Source organism: Syngnathoides biaculeatus, chromosome 7 (genome assembly GCF_019802595.1).
Source record: "Syngnathoides biaculeatus isolate LvHL_M chromosome 7, ASM1980259v1, whole genome shotgun sequence".
NCBI lineage: Eukaryota > Metazoa > Chordata > Actinopteri > Syngnathiformes > Syngnathidae > Syngnathoides > Syngnathoides biaculeatus.
The window spans coordinates 12,739,372-12,760,591 of record NC_084646.1 but is presented as its reverse complement, the minus strand read 5'-3'; the positions used below and the strand labels follow the sequence as shown (position 1 = coordinate 12,760,591).

The 21,220-nt window shown below is 41.0% G+C and overlaps 1 protein-coding gene and 1 long non-coding RNA gene across 5 annotated transcripts in view; one reads left to right on the top strand and one right to left on the bottom strand.

Moving 5' to 3' along the window:
• Positions 1 to 15,095, top strand: part of sbno2b (strawberry notch homolog 2b) — a 64,274-nt gene extending 49,179 nt beyond the window's left edge. For all 4 annotated transcript variants that reach the window (XM_061824173.1, XM_061824172.1, XM_061824171.1 and 1 more), the window contains 20 exons: positions 793 to 898; positions 1,627 to 1,780; positions 1,857 to 2,033; positions 2,698 to 2,795; positions 2,965 to 3,047; positions 3,200 to 3,385; positions 3,462 to 3,583; positions 3,662 to 3,793; positions 4,088 to 4,223; positions 6,908 to 7,020; positions 8,813 to 8,884; positions 9,441 to 9,549; positions 9,627 to 9,698; positions 9,795 to 9,938; positions 10,041 to 10,135; positions 10,695 to 10,787; positions 10,874 to 11,005; positions 11,760 to 11,836; positions 12,297 to 12,487; positions 14,008 to 15,095. In XM_061824173.1, coding sequence (XP_061680157.1) covers positions 793 to 898; positions 1,627 to 1,780; positions 1,857 to 2,033; positions 2,698 to 2,795; positions 2,965 to 3,047; positions 3,200 to 3,385; positions 3,462 to 3,583; positions 3,662 to 3,793; positions 4,088 to 4,223; positions 6,908 to 7,020; positions 8,813 to 8,884; positions 9,441 to 9,549; positions 9,627 to 9,698; positions 9,795 to 9,938; positions 10,041 to 10,135; positions 10,695 to 10,787; positions 10,874 to 11,005; positions 11,760 to 11,836; positions 12,297 to 12,487; positions 14,008 to 15,095 — 3,380 coding nt within the window. The remainder of the gene's footprint in view (positions 1 to 792; positions 899 to 1,626; positions 1,781 to 1,856; positions 2,034 to 2,697; positions 2,796 to 2,964; positions 3,048 to 3,199; positions 3,386 to 3,461; positions 3,584 to 3,661; positions 3,794 to 4,087; positions 4,224 to 6,907; positions 7,021 to 8,812; positions 8,885 to 9,440; positions 9,550 to 9,626; positions 9,699 to 9,794; positions 9,939 to 10,040; positions 10,136 to 10,694; positions 10,788 to 10,873; positions 11,006 to 11,759; positions 11,837 to 12,296; positions 12,488 to 14,007) is intronic.
• Positions 15,096 to 15,211: 116 nt separating this feature from the next.
• Positions 15,212 to 21,213, bottom strand: LOC133503056 (uncharacterized). Its single transcript, XR_009795611.1, has 3 exons — positions 20,777 to 21,213; positions 20,471 to 20,550; positions 15,212 to 15,332 (listed from the first exon to the last, which is right to left on the bottom strand). It is a non-coding gene; the product is annotated as an uncharacterized LOC133503056 (long non-coding RNA).
• Between the last annotated feature and the right edge of the window lie 7 nt (positions 21,214 to 21,220).

Below are 21,220 nucleotides of genomic sequence, written 5' to 3'. Positions count from 1 at the left end.
TGTATAGAAATATATACCTTACCTTAAAATCGGCTCAGTAAAATCAATTTCTGTATGTAATTCATGTTGTATTAATTGCATTGAGCAGCCAGGACCTTTCCAATATCAGTCAGCTCCATTGACTGTGGTTAGCACTTTTCTGAACATCATTCCCTTCACTGGTGCCCCAAAAGGGGAGTTTGAAATTTCAGAAAAGAAAAATATATAATTTTTTTTGTCCATTTGTTTAACCAGTTGTTTCGACTTGACAGTAGTATATGATAAATATAATATTTGAATAAATTGTCATTTTTTTAGGACCCATCTTCCATCCACCCAGTGTCCTCACTATAGTCGCGGGTGTAGGATTAATTATCCCAGCTGAGTCTGGGTGACAGCCAGGGTATATAACCGTAACTCGCAGGGCAAAAACAAAGGACCACACCTACGGGCAATTTAGAGAGATTTAATTTAACTTTCCATGCATGATTTTGGTCTGAGTGCCCAAAGAAAACATTGGTCCCATCTTGTGCCTGTAATTTGATTAGAGAAGAAAAAAATACGGAAGACGTTGAGTTAAAAGGTAACACTCATTTGTCACACTCTTAGAGCACACTTATCATGGGCACCCCTGTGCTAATCTTCAAAAATGAAAAACAGGAGTCTTACAGTAATACAGTACTGCATTAATAATAACATAATGAGAAAGCAGGTCAGTGAGAAAAATAGTTTTGTGGAAATGTGACTCTTCTTCAGACTTTAAATATTTCACTGGAACAACTCCACACAAGTCAACTTTTTCGGTCAAAACAGGTGCCTCAGAGCCAAAGAACATGATCTACATGAGCCGCCTGGGTATATGGGGTGAGGGGACGCCCTTCAGGGCCTTTGATGACTTCCTGCACGCCATTGAGAAGAGGTTTGTGGCCTTTGTATGTTTGAAATTCTTGTAAGATACCACAGATTTCAGCTTGTTGTGGCCGAGGAGAGTTTTTATTTATTTATTTTAATTGTTTAAATGCACGCTTGTTAAGGTGTGGTTCGATGCCTCCTTAGCTGCCTCTGTTTTTGTTAGTAACAAAGCAACAAATATATTGATACTGTAGTTAACTAGTTGATGACCGTGCAATAGCGTCTATGAAGTGATATGATGACTCTTGTGACATCAATATCGTCATCTCTTTGCACCCATGGGTTAATTGAAACACTATTTGAGGAAATAAGGTATTTGATCCATTATAATTTCTCACTGAATGATGTATAGAAGAAAAGCATCTCAATAAATTACAATATCATACAAAAGTTTTAGTGTCATACAAAATTTTACGTCACAACTTTAATCTAAAAGAAACTCACATAAAGGATTACAGACAAAGATTCATTAAACACATGGAAAGATACTTATCACCAGGCCAAGCTCCAATCTCTACATTCAAAAGATTGTTGATTGTTTCTAATTTGAGGTATTTTTTTGTTATAAAATCAATGTGTAGACTGTGTAAGGAATCTGTATAATACAAGTTTTCCTTTTGATGAGTACTTCTTGGAATAACTTCTGTCACTGTTCGCAGTAGTAGTACTACTACACTACACAATATTCTAATGTATTGAGATGTACCTACATACCTGTATGCGTTTTATACACAGAGGTGTGGGTGCCATGGAAATTGTTGCCATGGATATGAAAGTGAGTGGGATGTACATAGCCAGGCAGCTGAGCTTCTCAGGGGTGTCTTTCCGCATTGAAGAGATCGGGCTGGACAGCGACTTCAAGCTGGTCTACAATAAAGCCGCCAAACTGGTGAACGTCACAACCTAACGTCATTATCACGTCAATGAGCCTGCTTCCCGTTTTGACTAAACATTTCTTCCTGTAGTGGGCGGAGGCACTGCAGGTCTTCATGCGTGCTGCCGACGACCTGGGACTGGTCAGCAGGAAGTCCCTCTGGGGCCAGTTCTGGTCATCTCACCAGCGCTTTTTCAAATACCTCTGTATCGCGGCCAAGGTCCGTTGCCTGGTGGAGTTGGCCAAGAAAGAGCTGGAGGCAGGAAAGGTCAGCACAAATCACTGTGGAACGCTGAGTCATCAAGTTAACACGCAATGTGGAAATGACCAGATGGAGATTCAGACAAAGAAAATTGCGCATATATTTTTTAAAAATCCTTTCTCAATTTTTATTCTTTTTGTCTAATAAGCAAACTTTTTTTTCCCCTGGTAAAAAAAATTGTAAAGTTGCACACATGTGGAAATTGTCGGCACACAATTTTGTCCTTTTTTAAATAAAAGTAATAATAATACAGGAGGTCACGGTTTTCTAACAGTGATTCTCAAACATCATGGGACATTAGTGTATCAAGAGAGATCAATAGTTGTGTCGTGGAAAATTATCCGAATCCATTTTATTGGTCAAGAATGATTTATTCACTGCATATTATATAGTACTATTTTTTCCAACATGTATTAAGCTCAGCCATGTTTCATATTACAAAAATCTCACAGCAAACCACAAAAAAATGTCATGGGACAGACACTAAAACAATGATGATCTTATCTCAATTTACTCAAAAATGTACTTACTCAATGTGAGATTGTTATTAGTTCAACTACCGCTACTAACTAAACTGCTAATACCTAATTGTTATTAGTTGAATTAATACTACACAAAATGGATGTTGTAAATTTTTGTTGATTCGTCAATTTTCTTTTCCCTGACACAGTGCATCGTCATCGGCCTGCAGTCTACTGGGGAGTCACGCACCAGAGAAGTTCTAGACGAGAACGATGGTCATCTTGACAGATTTGTCTCTGCAGCAGAGTGAGCAAGCCTATGCGTTTTGTTTTTCAAACATATTTTTGAATGTATGTCTGCGTTAACAATTTCTCACCCCTTTATCTACCTGCCAGCTTTATCTACCTGCCAGCACTTGACATGTATTTTGAGCTGGTTTGTGTGGCCCCTAATAGCGTTGCTATCTGCCCTTCAGGGGAGTGTTCCAGTCCCTCGTTACCAAACATTTTCCTTCCGAGAAGCAGCGGCGAGAGAAGCCACCCGGGAATAAGAGAAAGCGTAAGCGCACGTTTCTTTTTTCTACTGCTACTTCTGAAGCCCCCAAGAACTTAGCTCCTAGGATCATTGATGAATGATAAGGTGACGGCTTATCATCTTACTTAAAAGTCAGCCCCTGCTCTAATCTCTAATCTCACTGGTGTAATCTTCAGGTAAACCCCGAGGTCGTCACCCCAAGGTACCTAAGCACACGGTGGACAGTGGCGGTGTCATCAGCATCAACAGCGACGACAGCAGCACTGATTCTGACGGCATGGACACCGATTCTAACTCCTCACCAGACTCGCTGTTGGACAACGATGACGTCATCTTTGTCAACCACACAAGCTGCCACACTGGTAGGTGGTTTTGTTGTTGCTGTCATGCTGAAATGACAACCAGCACTGTCTGACATCCTCATTTTTGGATTTCCAGTGAGGATAGAGGAGATGAAGCAGGGTCTTCTCAACAAGATATCACAGCTGGGAAAAGAACTACCTCTCAACACCCTGGACGAGCTTATCGATAAGTTCGGAGGGCCTGATAAAGTCTCTGAGGTGTGAATCTGAAACATTCACCAAATAAAGAATGAAAAATTCAACCATTATCAATTTTTTAAAATAATTCCCAAACAGATGACCGGGCGTAAGGGTCGTGTGGTGCGGCGTCCTGACGGTAGTGTTCGTTACGAGTCACGCGCTGAGCAGGGCCTCACCATCGACCACATCAACATCAAGGAAAAAGACCGCTTCATGAGTGGAGAAAAGGTCACTTTCACATAATTAATGTTACACTTAAAAACTAATGGCTTACAAATGACTTGAGCTGGACAAAATTCACCAGAAGTTTGCATGTACAGCTGATGACGTCTATAACCATTGTCACTCTTTCTAGTTAATGCGTTCTTCCTACTTAAAATGTCTCCATTGTATGAGATTCCTCTAAAGCTGAAGTAAAGTCAAACTCTCTGGAATTCTGGCATCAAATATTCCATTGTACTTTTTATAATGTGCAGTTCTAAAATATTGTATTACGTAATCCAAGCCTTCCTTTCCTCCTAGCTGGTGGCCATCATCTCCGAAGCAGCCAGCTCTGGAATTTCCCTGCAGGCGGACAAACGCGTCAAAAACCAGCGACGTCGCGTCCACATGACATTGGAGCTACCTTGGAGCGCAGACCGGGCCATTCAGCAGTTTGGTGAGTCCAAGTTTAGTTCCATTGTAAGGACAATGAGACTCTTCTGCATGGGCCAGATGTGTTTTTGTCCGTTGAAGCAACGCCGGTTAAATGCTTTCATCTTTCTCACGCTGTGGAACCGTTCATTTTTCATTTGACTGTCTTATTATTGACGCTAATTTGTTTTAAATTAGACAGAAGATATGCCTGTTCTGTTCATTGTGCATCACTTTGTTGTACAGTCTCTAATGGTTTTGTTGTTTGCAGACATTCTTGTGCTAACAGCTCAATTAATTATTTCCATTAGCGGCACTTACCATCCGTCTGTGCGTATGTGCATGCTTGACAGTATGTATGTGTGTGTATGGTGGTGAAGATTTCAAACCTTCATTGAACCAGATAATGTTAGTTTTCTACAGGCATGGGCACTGTTTGACTTTTCCTATCATTTTGCCATGCTGTTCTAAACCCCCCCCACCCCCAAAAAAAAAAAAAAAACCTAGCATTTCACCAAGTACCGATACTAGTACTGTACCAGGATGTTTTAACGTAAAAAATAGCACGTTGCCAGCCAGATAGGTTTTTTTTTTTTTTTTTTTTTTTTTTACCAGTAGTTTATATACATACATACACACACAACAGCGCTGAATTTATGTACTGTATTAAAGGACAGTACCTAAAAAGCTGACAGTTGGCCAACGACTGCCTGCCTTCCGACAAGTTGTGTCCATGCAACTGTGTGGGAGGCAGGAGAATGGACTGGCTTCAAACTACTGATTACATCCTACAGACAAGTTAAAATGCATAAGCGTTAGCCACCAGAACGTAACCTCAGAGTCCGCAGCTTACGAAGTTATGAGAGCAAAGCCAGTGTTTTACTCTATGCAGTGGATTCTCCTTTCCTGTCACGGAAACTTGGCATTCCATCCACACAAAAGTCAGAATTACCAGCAAGAGCTTGATCGCACAGATAGCAAGAGACGACTTAGCACGGGTGGATGCTGTACCCTCGAATCTGGATACAGGTTACACTTGTCGTTAGGGACCACTTGGGGAGTTGAAGATGAATAAAAATTCTCCAAATGTGAATGGAAAGCCACTTATTAGCCAAGTGGAGCAAAAAGGTCCACTTTCTTGAGTGTCTCCTTACACAAATAACAGCACTGCACTGAGTGCACGCCCAATGTATTTACAATGGGATCAAAATCAAATCCACACAAGAAACTCCATTAAAGCTTGAAATATGGAAATAATTAATATAGTCATGGAAGAAATAGACCCTTTGTTTCTTCCATTTTTTTGTTCATTTTCACTGTTTAGGTGAAACTAAAGGTACCTTTGTTTAGACAAATATAATAATGACAATGAAAATCATCTCATTAGAGTTGAATATTGAGATGAGATCTAGATTTTCCTGATTAACTAAAACTATATTTACATGGACCGTACTTATATAGCGCTTTAGTTGCACCATGAGTGTGCCCAAAGCACTTTCACATTCACTCATTCACACACAAATTCATGTACTGGTGGTTGGCTGTTGACATGCAAGGTACTGCCAGGCCCACTCAGAGCAATTGGGGTTTGGAGTCTTGCCAGGCTAAAGACACGCGGACTGTTGGAGCCAGCATTCGATTTAGCAACCTTTTGGTCACTGGACGACCTACTCTACCAACTGAGCCACAGTTGCCCTGTTTAACCTTTTTTGAGTAAATAGCCTTTAGTGGTACCAGGTATAATAGAATAATAATGCAGGCATTGATCTATTTTTTTTAAATAACGAAGCTAATTGCAGGATTTTTCAAGTTTGTCGTAATGTTATGAAATTTGTGAAAGTTTAGTATTGAAGTCAGAATTCTGGTATTGTGACACCACTACATCAGACAAACTGCTACTGAAAGCTCACAAATGCTAATAAGTTAAAGTGAGGTTTGCAGCTTTAGCAGGATTTGAATGTAGCATGTGGCTGTTCTGAATCCTCTCAGCTGCCTGAGGCCCCTTCGCCTCTGAAGGAGAGCTCCTGTGTCTACCCTTGTTTTGTCTCGACATGTCTGAAATTCCTTCTTTTCAACTTTTTCCGCTAACCAGAGGTGGATTGTCTGTGATCGTTTCAGCTAAACCATTGAAGTGCAAGAAAAGAAGTCTGCAGGGTGGTTCTTGGGTTGATTGGTTGTTTTTCCTCAGGCACAATAGTTTCTTAAAAATCTAATTAGCGGTAGAAGATGTGGTCAAAGAGGCCTGATTTAAAAAATGTACTCATTTAGTAATGTACTACTCTGTTTTATACTGGCAATTTCAACAAATTTGACAAAAGTAATTGCTTTTTCAAAAATGGCAAACTTCCCCAACAATAATGATAAAAGTAGAATGGTCATTTTGAAAGGGACACATGGTGGTTTGGTGGGTAGGTCATGAAAGGTCATTCAAGATGAAGACTTTAAATTGTCTATAAATGTGAATGTGAATCTGCATATTTTTTTACCTATATTTGCCCTACAATTGGCTGGCAATCAGCCCTGAGTATTTCATGCCACCAGCCCAAAGTCAGTTGGGATAGGCTCCACCTCCAAATATCAATCCATCCATTTTCTGAGCCACTTATCCTCACAAGGGTCGCTGGAGTGGTGGAGCCTATCCTAGTTATTACATTTATTTAAATTGTTACTCATCTCTTTAAAATTATTATTATTTTTTTTTTTTTTTAGGCCGTACCCATCGATCAAATCAAGTGACAGCTCCAGAGTACATATTCCTGATTTCGGAGCTCGCCGGCGAGAGACGTTTTGCTTCAATCGTGGCAAAGAGATTGGAGAGCCTGGTAAATATCTCGGCTATGTGTGTGCGTGCGCGTGCGTGCATGTGTGTGCATATGCAGGTGTATGTTTGTTCCTGATACACATTCAATTGCGGCATGGGAAAATCCTATGTTTCATTCGTGTTATTACGCATTGTTGTTTGTGTCTTCACACTCTTGACCTCTGCTTTCTGTTCCTGGTTGGTGCCGCATTGACTTAAGTCACAATTGCAATTTTTTTATTCCCTTGCGAATGAATTTGAACATGCATCATGGAATGGGATATTCACTGATAAAAATCAGGCCTCTTATAAATATGGATAAACGTCTAATTTTAATTGGATATGTACCAATGCGACGTGTAAATCGACACATCAGTCAGTGGTCTTTCAGACTTGGATCCCTACACCTCCAGAGAGCCAAAAAATGTAGCTTGGATGTCCATAAAATATTTTGCAAGAAATTATATTGTATACTTACGATATATGTGTAAGATAATATAATATAAACTCCATGTCTTTTAATCTTTTGGCCAATTAAAAGCTCTGACATGATTGTGACATATATGACAACCTGCAAGCATGCAGAATTTCTAGTTAGCAATGACAGACGTAATTCATTTATCTTACGTTTGATTAATTAATGATTAATTAATCTACCCCAAAAACTAGAAAAAAATAAATATAGAACAGTGTGTAGATATGGTAGATTAAAGGCTCATAAGTCATTAAATAAAATAAAGACCTTGGCTGAGGATACATGCGTTAAACCAGCGAAGTTACAGACTAACTGACATTTAGTATTGGTAATATTAACTGTCTATGTGTAACTTTGATGTCTGTGCATGATGCTGACATCTGTGCGGTTGTTTACATGCAATTTTGGCCCAGGAAGGTCTTTTCAGGTGTCCAGTTATCTGTCAACGCTGTGATATCAAATTTGTGTCACTGGAACATACATATAAATAGAGTCAAATAATCTACCCAAAAAAAAGTCCCACTAAATCGGAATTGAGCACTTAGACTAGACTGTGTAAATCCAGAATTGGACTCTCCCTCTCTCACATTTTCCCTCATTTGGATAATTTATGTCGATGGTCATGTTCCATGATGCACTTGAGCGACAAACCATTTATTTCTCAAGTGACGCTGCATGACAGAAAAAGACACAAGGGGGTGGGCACGCGGGGAAGTCCATTCCTGGAAGCCACAGCTGTGTTTGCCAAGTGTGTTCAGTAAATCCATGGGTCATATCCCACATTCCCTGCCCTCAGCTCGTGAAATGTTTACTCGCACACTTGAAGTTTGCAGATGATCTCCTTTGCACCCTGGATGACTCCAAATCACCAATGAAGACATTTGTTAATAGGACAATCGCAGTCTGGCGTTGCCGACTATTTTTCATAACCTTCACCTCCTGTAGAGTGGATGTAAAAGTGGGATGGAAAATAGACGAGGCGGCCCCGCGGTCACATTCCAACTTGAATGAAAAAAAATGAAATTTAAAAATTTTCTTTTATAATATGAACACTATTAAAACAAAGAGAAAAATGTTCTGTGGGCGCATTGCAACTAAAAGCCAGTATTTCAAGTCACTGTAATACCAATTTGTCACAAGATTGGTAAACCACAAGATGAGATGGTAAAAATACGTTTTCGGTAAACACGTACAATGAAAGCGGTGACCTAATTAGAAACTGTAGTTTATATCATTTAGTGATATGCTTGAACTCACAGATCATGTTGTTCTTCCATTTTTATATGATGATACAAATTCTAGTAAGTAGTACTAAGGCTAACGTTCATTCTCTTTGCAGGGTGCATTAACGCATGGAGACAGAAGAGCAACTGAATCAAGAGACCTGAGCAAGTACAACTTTGAGAACAAGGTAGGCTAAAGATGCTGGAAGTAAAATCATATGAAAACGTTGTTTTGTTTTAGTTCATATAACACAACTGTGAAACCTCTAAAGTGCAACACAATCAATCCCGTGAGGCTGGTTGACATCCAAATTGTTCAAATATCCCAAATACTTTGCCCATATGAAATAATTAAATGTGATTAAATTAAAAAAAAAATGATAACATAAAACAGCAGGAACAAACATGAAATTGTTTGTTGTACAGGGTTTACTCTCCGTCGCCCATTTGATGAATGGGAATGGAAGCAATTTTAGAAATTGTTTTACTGCATGTATAGTAAATATTGAATTTAAAGCCTGACTCGTAACTGAGAACCCAGACCATTTATGATGTTACAATAAATTCCATTTCTGGTTTAATGGTTATTTTTTCTTTGCTTTGTTGACGTCGCAGGTGTTCGTCTCTTGTGGCAGAAAAAAATAACTGTGCAAAACCTACTTGTGTAGTCAATCACTGAGCTTGCAGGGTAGTTTGAACTCCAACTTTTGGATGGCTTAATCAATATGCGCTCTTTTTTTGTAGTATGGTACCAAGGCTCTGGATAAAATCACCAAAGCAATACTGGGCTACATAGAGAACAAGGTGCCTGTGCCCAAAGGTTACCCCGGAGGTGACGCCATGTTCTTCAGAGGTATGTGTTCAATGTTAGTCAATATTTAAGAAAGCGTGAAGAGCAATGTGTTGAACTGTATTTTTCCCTTATGTTAGATATGAAACATGGAATGATGGATGTGGGCATTTTCTGTCGGGAATCACGCTTTGGAATCAGCACAGAGAAAGGTCAGTCGTGTACACATGCTCAAAGGGGTCTATTCCAGCCCGTCATTTGTCAACTTCAATAAAAATCTTTTTCTTGTTGTTGTTTTTAAACTGAAGACTGCAGCATTACCAAGTTCCTAAACCGGATCCTGGGTCTGGAAGTCCACAAGCAGAACCATCTTTTCCAGTACTTCACAGACAATTTTGACTACCTAATCGAAAAGGATAAAAAGGAGGGCAAATATGACATGGGCATCTTAGGTACGCTCCTTAGGTCCACTCTGGAAACTTTTTATTAGAAAAAAATATATATTCGTACTTGTTTCATCATATTTTGGTTGACTGTTGTTTTGTGGTCAACAGATCTGGCTCCCGGTAACGATGAGATTTACGAGGAGAAACAGGAAATCTTCATGACTGTGGGAAACCCTCAGGATGGCCAGGTGGTTCTTTACAAGGTAGGAACCAAATAACCACAAGGGGTCTATCATCATTGCAGAAATTTGTAAATCCGAATTATCCATTTATACGAGCTAATATTTATTCTCATTACAATATAGATTTTTTTTTGTCTTGAATTTTGAGCCAGAGTTACACAGCGCCGTAGAGGGGGTAAATATAACTAACACAGATGTTGTTGGTATTATAACCCTTTAACTAATGGATATTTGAACTGTGTAGCAAACAGATGTAGACAGAAAATACAACAATAGCCACAGGGATTTAATACTCATCCTCTGTGGAAAAAAAACAATGTACTACTGCAGCTTACTGAGCACTTCCATGACCATCTTCTTAAGTGTATACACGAAAGTATATACACTATTATACCGCCCCCTGGTGGCCAAATCATGCACACCAGGAGGAGCACAATGTCAATGGGATTTAAAGTGTGGAATGATGATTTACGAACAAAGTTTTTAATTCTTGGTTGTACAAATTTAGCAAATTAGGACGAGGGAAAACATGCTACTTTACACCAGAACTTCCAAAGTCTTTTTTATTTTGTCCCTACAGATTAGTGTAGATAGAGGTATGCCTTGGGATGAAGCTAACAACAGGTTTCTCGGTCTTACTGGTGCTGAAGAAGGCTTTTACTTGTCCCAGAAGGTGAGCCTGTGCATCATAACGAACCAACAAGGTTGACCAGCAAAGCTCCTGACTGGGAAAAAGTGACCACTTATGTTGCCTTTCAGCTACGAGGGAACCAGCCGTGCGTGCTGCTCGCTGAACAAGGGAGAGGCAGGAACTTTATCGTCTACAAGCCCAACATCGGCAAGCAGACTCACCCCGAGAGCCTTGACAACCTCCAGCAACGCTATCGGAAGGTGTGTGTATGATTTTTATGCACGTTCTAGATACACTGGAGTGACAGTCAAAAAGGCAGTAGTTGTTCCGATATGTACCTCAGCTTTACAGAGATGTCGCACAACAGTGTAGTCGCCTATAGCAACACTCACCCGAGTTGTAAAACAGGAACTGAATGACTATAGAAACTAGAAATGCATGCAACGCTTAGTTTATCTGTAGAAATGGCGGCGATTATCATGTTATTGCAGCCCAAGCATAGTGATGTCAAAGGCTACGTTTACAGTATTTTCACGCACAGAGCAGGGAAGTTAAATTTTTGTCAGGTTCAAGAATTTTTTTAAATAATATTTGATTAACCCTCTGGACCAAATAAAATTATGCAGAGAGAAAAATCTGAAAATGATACTTTCAAAAAATGATACTCTGTACTTAAAATGTTCAATTATATTAATATTTTGTTGCAAATTTGCAACCCCTGCCCGGAAAATGTTAAAATAACACAAATTTTCATCACTGTAGGAAGTGAGATGAGCCTTATCAAATGCCATTACTTGGCATCAGTGAGTAGTGTACCTGTATTTAAGTACTCGCAGAGTATACATGGTGGGGATAAAGCAATTTGTATTGTGCTCTTTGCCTCCTGGTTGTCAAGGAAGTACATTATAAAACAGACGGATGACACATATACAATTGAAATTAACTGTCTTCACTGTTCTTTGTTAACTGTCAACATAAATGACAACATGTTAATTGATGTCCGCTCCTCTCAAGGTGACTCCAGAGGAGGCAAAGGACTGCTGGGAGAGCCAGTTCAGCTTCTCCTTGAAGAAGTGTAGCCATGCGAACTGGTAACTAGGAAAACCTGCATGCTTACACACACCCACACACACAGACTCATTTGAGATTAATCATGATGGGTACATCCAATCAGGCGGTACTGACTGGGATCCCATGGTGGTGTTTTTCATGTCAGGTTCCTAAGGATATAAAGATGCACACTAAACATTATTCCTTTAGAAATAACTCTAGGGTACATCTGAGATGACATGCTGTAATGACCCCTAATGGGACAAGCTTGAAAGGAAAAGAAGACTCTCATATTTAGTAAAAGCCTAAACTGTCTCCATGACAAAACATCTAATAACTGTCCAGACAATTTTTTTTAGATAACATTTTACCAATCTTAATTGTCCTGCAAGTGTAAATTGGAATTTGCCATTTGTGCTTTGAAATGCAAAAGGTCAGAATGGACCGGCTTTAGTCACCGATTGATGTGTATAAGTGACGGTCTTCATGGGCTCGTTGCAGGAACGGCAAGTGCAAAAAGGTCGAGGAGGGCCAAGAGTGCTTCCAGGGCATGCGTCTACGCCAGTACCACATGCTGTGTGGCGCTCTGCTGCGCGTGTGGAAGCGGGTGTCCGACGTGGTGTCGGACATCACCAGTTCCAACATCTTGCAGATTGTTCGCCTCAAAACCAAGCAACACAATAAGCAAGTTGGTGAGTGCCAGTTCTGATGTTGGAGTGGAATGAGGAACCATAGGAATAGGCATCCAGACTGCTGGAAAAAAAAACTGGAAGAAGAAATAAAAACACCTTGGCCAACTTTTAGCTGTACATTGCAATCACAAATTTTATTCATCCATCCATTTTCTTAGCCACTTATCTTCACAAGGGTTGCGGGGAATCCTGGAGCCTATCCCAGCTGTCAACGGGCAGGAGGCAGGGTACACCCTGAACTAGTTGCCAGCCAATCTCAGGGCACATAGAGACAGCTACACTCACAATCATACCTTGGGGCAATTTAGAGTGTCCTATTAATGTTGCATGTTTTTGGGATGTTGGAGGAAACCGGAGTGTCCGGAGAAAACCCACTTAGGCACGGGGAGAACATGCAAACTCCACACAGGCGGGGCCGTGATTGAACCCGGTGTGACAGTCTGAGCCCTCCCAGTGCTGCAAAGTCTCTTAATGAATAATGTGCATGTGCGTATATTTTGTAAACTTCCAGCTATTCTGAAACATCCCCATCTATGCTTCAACACATGCCATTCGACAACTTGAGTGTTCATGTTCGCTATGTACTTCTCAGAAAGATAACACAGCGAACGTACATATATGTGTATATGTTTTTAACAACTTTTGTTTTAAGGTTAGGTGAGGGTTAGGTTATAACGTATGTTATCTCCCTCTGTGTAGAAGAAGGGGAACTATGAGACCGGGAGATTTCCCAGTAAGCATTTGCTACATACCCAGAGTTCCCCTGTTAGTAACCCATGCGCATTCATCACAAGGAGACTTTTCAGCACGGGGAGCACTCAGACCGTCACACCGGGACCTCAGAACTGTGAGGCCAACGCTTTACCAGCTGATCCACAGTGCTGCCATTTTATTCATCATTCATCGTTTTTTATTTTGGTGAATAAGAAGGGGACAGAAATATGTGTCTGTAACAATGTCCCGAAATTGCCATTGTTCCTTTTCAGGTCACAGTCCGAATGTGGCATTGTTCTCACATCTTTGAAGTTTTGAACAGGTTAAACATTGACACATGACAGGCAGACTGTTTTGAGTAGATCAGGGAGGAAAATATCCCTCTTATATACCGACACCACAGGACAATTACTTGGGATTTTCTATTCTATTAACCATTTATTGAAATAATGCTGGGGGAACCTTTAAACACAATGACCACAGTCACACTGCTGTTGGCCAAAGCTCACACACAGACACTCACAGAGAGACGCGCCACACATCTAACACACCAACACCACAGTATGTAGGTCTTTTCTACACACGGATGATCACTGAGCCCTGCCACAAATTGTGAAAATCTGCCAATAATTGACACCTTCCCAAAAAAGTTGTGGCGAATTTCAACTTTTTTATCAGACTTAGCAATATTTTTTAGTAGACATACCAATAAGCTGTCTAAATGACTTCAACACGATTCTTTGGTCCCAAGATGGTGGCAAAGTCATGCTTTTATGTTTGTATTTACCGCGACGTCACTGTTCCAGGCATCAAGATCCCTGAGAACTGCGTGGCCCGGGTACGCGAGGAGCTCCTCCTAATGGACGAGGAAGTGAAGCGGAGGCGCAAGGAGCGCGAGAAGCAGGCCATGGAGCAGCGTCTGGCTGAGGAGCACCTGCGCAAGTTGGAGCAGGACAATAAGCACCTGCTGGCCAATCTTTTCAGCCAGAAAGCCATGCCCAACCAGTCCCTAGCCCAATCGTTGGTCAACAGCCAGCTCTTCAAGCAGAAACTGAACCCACTGCAAAAGACACAGATGGCGGGCATTTCTCAGCTGCAGAGGGTGCAGGCTGTCTTGCAGCATCAGCACCAGAGCCCCCAGGGTCAAGGTCTGCTGTCTTTACCAAGGACAAATCTCCAAGTGACTCCAAGCGGGTGGGCCGGCAAATCGTCCGCCTCCAATCAGGCCGTTGTGCGCAACACCGTCGTTCACAGCTCCAACTTCTCTCAGTTTTACCCCCAGTCCTTCTTACCTCCCTTCCCACAGCCGCTCCCGGTGCAGCAGATGCCGTGCTTGTCTTCCCGGAAGGCCCAGGAGGAAATCCTGGACTTGACCGCCAGCTCGCCGTCCCCCTCTCCGGACAGCACAGAGGGAGGACTGGCCCTGGACAGTCTGACGGGACCCGCCGGAGCGTTTGCCGACGACTTCAACCTGGAGTCGTTCATTTCACAGACAGCCGCTCAACTGCCGCCGCCGCCCACTCCGCCGCCTCCGTCTCTGAACCACAACCACCTGAGCAACAACCACCAGGACTTGCTGGATCTTTTCGACCTGCCCCTCTCGCCGCAGATGCCGGCGCAGAAAGCCTGCCCTTCCTCTTCCGCCTCCTCCAGCACCGCATCCACCTCGTCGCTCGTCCAAAGCTCCCTCTTCTCCAGCCCCCCGTCGTCCTCGTCCTCTCACTTCGCCCCCTCGCGCTTCCCCAACTATCTCCTGCCCCAGTCAAACTCGCTCCCCCTGCCCAACGGCCACTGCAGCTCAGGCGCGCTAGACGTGCGCGAGGCTCTGAACAGCATGCTACAGGCGGCAGGGTCCGACCGCAAGTCCGTCATTCACTACCGCCAGCAAGACTGACACTTTAACGTCCTGTCTTGTTTATTTTTTGTGTGTGTCTGTAAGCAGAATTTAGCACGCACCTCCGCTGGGGTGCAGGACCTTTTAGTCAAAGTCACTGCCTGTCCTGCTCACAGTCTTGTCTCTAACCACACCCACAGTCCTCGCCTGCTCCCCCATTTTGGATTCCCGCACCCCCAAAGTGCGTCCTCCACGGCAGCTCTCACGCAAACTTGACTTTACGGAACTCTTCCGGAGCTGTCAAAACAAAACACAAAAGAAGTCATTTAACTGATTTGACGCTGGAATCTTTTTTTTTTTTTTTAATTATTATCGCTTTACTCAAGTGAGGCACTAGGTGGCAACAAACTGGAACATACAAGTGGAAGAAATCAAAGCTGACAAAACCGTGGAATGCCTCCTTTTTCTCCGTTAAGTCGCCCCTGAGCCCCCCCCAGACACACACACACACAAACACACAAACAAACACACGCTCCTTTTATTTGTTTGTGTGTGTTCAAGGAAAAAAAGGAGAAGGAACGCAGCAGTCTGCTAACAGTGCCTTTCAGAGAAATCTAAAAATGCAGTCTTTAAAATCAAAAACAAAAAAAATCCAAGTAGCCTAATGTATAGATTTGTATTTTAATTTAAATATGGTATATTTGTATTTAAACTTTTTCGTCCCTTTTGTGTTACACTATGCTGGTGGCGGGTTCCAAGGTGAGGCCTCTGTGAAGCCTCAACTGTGTGCACATTTAAATGTGTGTGTGCGTGTGTACATGGCGTGCAGCAACAACAACAACAAGCGTCGTGAGCAGAAGGTATCCAAAAATATCACCACCCTTTTTTTTTTTTTTTAATAATTTTTAAACTGACGATAACACGGAGAGATTAGACTCCTGGTGTGATTTGAAATTTCTCAGGAAAGTCAAGTGCTTTTGGTCTTGTTTAGTTCTATGTGTGGGCGCATGATTTTGTGTGTGTGTGTGTGTGGTGTGTGTGTGTGTGTGTGTGTGTGTGTGTGTGTGTGTGTGTGTGTGTGTGTGTGTGTGTCATTTGGTTTGGGTCATTAAATAGAGAAGTCATTAATATTGTCTCAAAAGAAACACAATTCTAGGCGCGCATAAAAACCTTTAGACTTAAATTTATATTTTCTTGCCAACCAGGTGAAAAAAAACTAATGGCTCTCCCTCTTAGTCAAAAAGCCCATTGTCACTCTCCAAAAAAACCAAAAAAAAAGCATGGACAGATCTGCACATTCATTTTTTTAGATATATATATTTTTTTAATTCCCCTGACAGCAATGATATTCTATAAAAGTGAGCTGTTGAAAGTCAGGTCATTTATCCACTTTCGCCTTTTACACACAACCTCGCCAAACTGGGACCCAGCTACAGTATTCTTCAAAATATTAGCAGCCCAATATTACGAATCAGAATAATCTACGTTTTCAATACATAATTTTGTGAAAAACAGGTGGCATCAGAGCCAAAACGCAAAAATCACAATTTCCAAAATAACCTTACAAATAAGCTTAACGTCACACCCCTTGCCCTGCCATCACAAAATACCCAAACATTGGTTCTGACGGTCCCTCCAGAGTCTGTCAATGTTAGCTAACATCCAAGATTTCAGAATTGCAGAACCACTCTGATACTACCTCAGAAGCAAGAAAATTGCCCCGTTGACATGGTTCCCTGTTTTTTGTTGTATTTAAAAAGGTAGAAAATTGCAACTTTAACAGTGGCTGACATCCTCGTTTTTTTTAATTGTGTCCATAACCGCAGTATTTTGCATGTAAGATAATTGCCCCATCAAACCTGTAACAGAAGACCCGGAATTTGCGGAATATGCTAACACGAGCAGTAGCTCCCATTTTTCTAAAAACATGGAATGAGCACTTCAAACCCTTCTAAAGTCCTCCGTGGACATATTCATGAAAAACACAATCGACTATTAAAATACATCTCCTATTTTATTGCTCTTATGTGACGTTGTTTGAAATGTCACCGAAATTTTGACGCGTCGACCTAGAGAAGCCTGCAAAATTTTGGTCTGTAACCAGTTTATTGTTTTATATTTTGAACCAAAACCTAACTCACTTCACATCTCTGTCCCAGAGTCACAAAATACCTTTTTTTACACACAGTCAGCTTCCCTTCTCCATCATGGGTCTGATTCTATGGCTAGCTGGACAATTGGAAATAATAGCAAAGTGGCTAAGCTACCATTTCCTGACATGGCAAAATAGTCTTACGCATAGGCGGCAGCCGACCTCTAAGACTACCGCCCAAGATAAAATAGCCCGGTTGACTTTTTTTTTGCCTCCATGCTGCCTAAATACCATTTATTTAAAAAAAAAAATGGACGAAATTGAAACTTTAATGTATGTGTGAGAGTGTAGTTTCTGCAGCAGCACCCACGAAGATTGCATAGAATTGACGTAATCGAAGAGCCGGAATTTGCGGAATACCCTTAACACATTGGCTTGACTATACAACCTCTGGAGAGTGACAGTTGCTTTCGACGTAATGGGGCAAAAGACGCCTATTGACCTTAGCACCCACGTAGTTGCATGTTGCACCTCAAAAAGCGGATTTAAAAAAAAATATATATATATAGGCCGGGTCGTCTATGCCCTGCCCGCCTCCGTTTTGTCCATGTCAGTGTTGTTTTTACACGAAAACAGGACAACGTTTGACTGTTACTATTTTGTTAAAATGAGTCCAATCCAAGTTCTTTGTTAGTACACACATGATTCAAATCCAGATTAAAGCCGTGAGCTCGTGGTCCAAATGTACGGAAAAATTCTCCAAACTTCCCTTTTTCCCTTGCAATCGGCGCGTTTGACTGGTGTCCCGCACGGCTTTGCCGTCAATGTCCGCTTACGCGCCTGCGCTCAAGTCGAAGCAATAAAAACAGGAAAGAAGAGTCAGTTGTGCACGCGTGTACAAAGTACTGTTTACTCTCAATGGGCGTGCGAATCTCCTCGCTGTCATTCCGATGCTTACCACCTTAATATCGTAGTAGTTATGAGGATATTGTTATTTATATTTAAGGGATATCTGTGTTGTTCTGCTTGTTCTTTAAGAAAAGTCAAAAGTTTTGGTCAGGGATGACAAATTGTATTCAAAATTGCCACCAAATATGTTTGCACTGTCTTGTGTCTGGAATGATTTCTGCTCATTGTCCTTCATGGAATTGTTGTTTTGTTTTTGTTTTTTTTTCCCCTTCAGAGAGATACCAAAGTGTTTTGTTGCCCTAAAGGTACCATTCAACAATCTCAGGAAGAAACAAATAAAAAAAAAAAAAAGGTTGGTGGACGGGCAAGGGTTACATAAGAAATATTTTTCCCCATTAACAGTGCTGAAACCCAACGTGTTTGTACTCGTATGTACCATTTGCTGTTGTTGGCGTGTTTATGTTTCAGGGCTGGGGGGGAGCTATTTTTGCTCTTTTATTTCACTTTCTGAAAAATGTGTATTAGATATATGAAAATGATAACGATGGGATTTGGGGCCAGGGTAAAAATGCTCTTGTGGAACATACGTAGATTCCCTTACCCCCCCTGTTTTTGACTTTATTGATTGAACATCATTTTATTGCCTTCTTAAGGCAGCATGTCATCATTTTTTTTTCACTGGTTTGTGAACACTTTCTTTTTTCTCCAGACTTTTACCATTTTCACACATTCTGGTTCAGAATCATGTGACGCATTTATGGCTTGCAATTCATGTTTTTTTTAACCCTCCTGCTATGTAAATTGGAACTTTATGTCAGAGACTAGTGGGCAGCGACTCCGCCTCGCAGTCAAGAGGTTTTGGGTTCGACTGTCAGGAGGTGCCATTCCCTCCTGATGCACGGATTAGTTTTCTTCAAGTCCAAAACATGCACGCTATGTGAAAAGAAGACTAGAAATTGTCCTTAGAATGGTTGTCGATATGGGGGCAGGGTGTAGGACCCCCCCCCACACACACACACACACACGCACACACAGAATTAAAAGATCACAGAATTAAGGCAATCAGAACTTTATAAAGATATACATCATGGCGTTATCCAATCCGCTTATCCTCACAAGGGTTGGTGGAAAGTTGGAGCCTATCCCAGCTAGCTTCGGGCGAAAAGGCAGACTACAGCCTTGACTGGTCGGGAATCAATCCCATGTTGCCCGCACCAACGGCAGGCATGTGTACCACTACACTATCAAGTGACGTTTAATTTTTTTTTTTTTTTTATGTTTGTTTTTTTTCACTTTTTCTCAATATAACAGGAGGGTTAACTAAAAACAAAGTCACGAAATTACTATTTTATCTAAATGACATAGTTTTTCCCAAAATATTCCACAGCCGGAACATTCCGTGAGAAGCTTTAACGTAGGTTTTTTCCCACATTATTGAACTAAAATACTGTGTACCGTGCGACCACACCACAATGATTACTTAAAGAAAATGAATGAAAACGGGACATGAATTGTCTACATCTAACGAGTAGTACTTACTTATCCCAGGGAGGAAAAAAATGATTGAACACATTTCGGGCCCCTGATTTCTTTCCCTTGGTTGTCACGTTGCACTAAGAATGGCAAAATCACGTGACTGCCCCCCACCCCCGCCCTCCCCCTTTCAACCACCTTCGGCGTACGTTTTGTGTTTCTTCTGGTCTATGTTTGTTTGATGGATTTGTATTCTGTAACCATGCTTCCATGTTTTTTCCACTGTTTGCATATTCTATAAATCACTCAAATAATTTATTGCTAATAACAACAAAAATAACACAAAAACATGCTACTGATTGTATGTATTTTTAAACAAAGTCTATTTTTTCTGTAAAAAAAGAAAGACAAGAGAAAAAGAGAAACTGTGTTCAGCACTTTTATTCTGGGGGTTTTTTTTTTGGCTTTTGTTTTCTATATATATTTATAATTTAGATCCAAATGTATATATTGTAAAATTTGTGCCTTTTGACTAATTCTTTTAAAAAAAACAAAACAACAAAAAAGTGGTTTTCTACTTATTAAAGGAAGAACTATATGAAATTGCAATCTTTGTTAAACAAATACAAACTTAAAGATTGCTGAAATTCAAGTGTCTTCTTTCCGTGTGCATAAAAATACATACACACACTACTTTTTGTATTGTCTATTTAAATACGTTTTTTTTTTTTCCTGAGGAAATAAAATGCCACATGGCCAAGAAGTGAAGTTTTATTTCTCAGGTAATTCGAGGCTTCATTTGGATTAATAGACTTAATGAAAAGAAATTACGAAAATGACCACATTCGGCGAATCTGTTTTGATTCTCAACTCTTTGTTGAAAAATGCAAAAATCCGTTTTCAACACCTTTTCGCCTCACTAAATGTGAATGCTTGTTTTTGCTTTTTTTTTGTAACTCACCTCACGTCCAAAGTCAGCTCATACTCAAGTCCACTTTCCTCCCACGTTCTAAAAATATGGATGTTCATGGAAGGCTGTACCTGAAATGTTTTTTAAAAAAAAATGCACAGTACCTGAAAATTATCTTTTTAAACAGGCTTTATGTATCGTTCCAAGGTTCATTCTAATATTTTTTTACTATAACGTACTGCACTGCATTTTAGATGTTAATTTTTTATTTAGTGCCACGAGAAGAAGTTTGCATATCACTAGTGGTCCACGTCCCCCAGCTTGAAATTATAATGTTATAGTAGTAGACAAGAGTACCTGTACGTGCATCCATTTTCTGAGCCGCCTATCCTCACGAGGGTTACGGGTGTGTTGGGGCATTTCCCTGCTATTTTCATGGAGGACGTGGGGTACAGCCTGAACTGGTTTCCACAGAGACAAACAACAGCACGCTCACAATCACATCCACGGGCAATTTAGTCTCCAATGTTTTCGGAGTGCCCGGAGAAAATCCATCGTTTCATGCCGCCATCCTCTGGAGGCAATGTGACACTACAACTTAATTTTGCACGGAAATGTGTTAACGCCATTTATACATATTCCAAGGTCGATATTAATCACTTTATTTCATGATTCAGGTGTCGAAAGTATTTAAATAAAAAGAAATGGGGGAAAAAAAATACGGTTCGCGTCTGCTTGTTGAGTGCAACCAGTCTCGTGTACTTCCGCATCGCACTCAAACCACGCCCCTTGGAGTGGCCT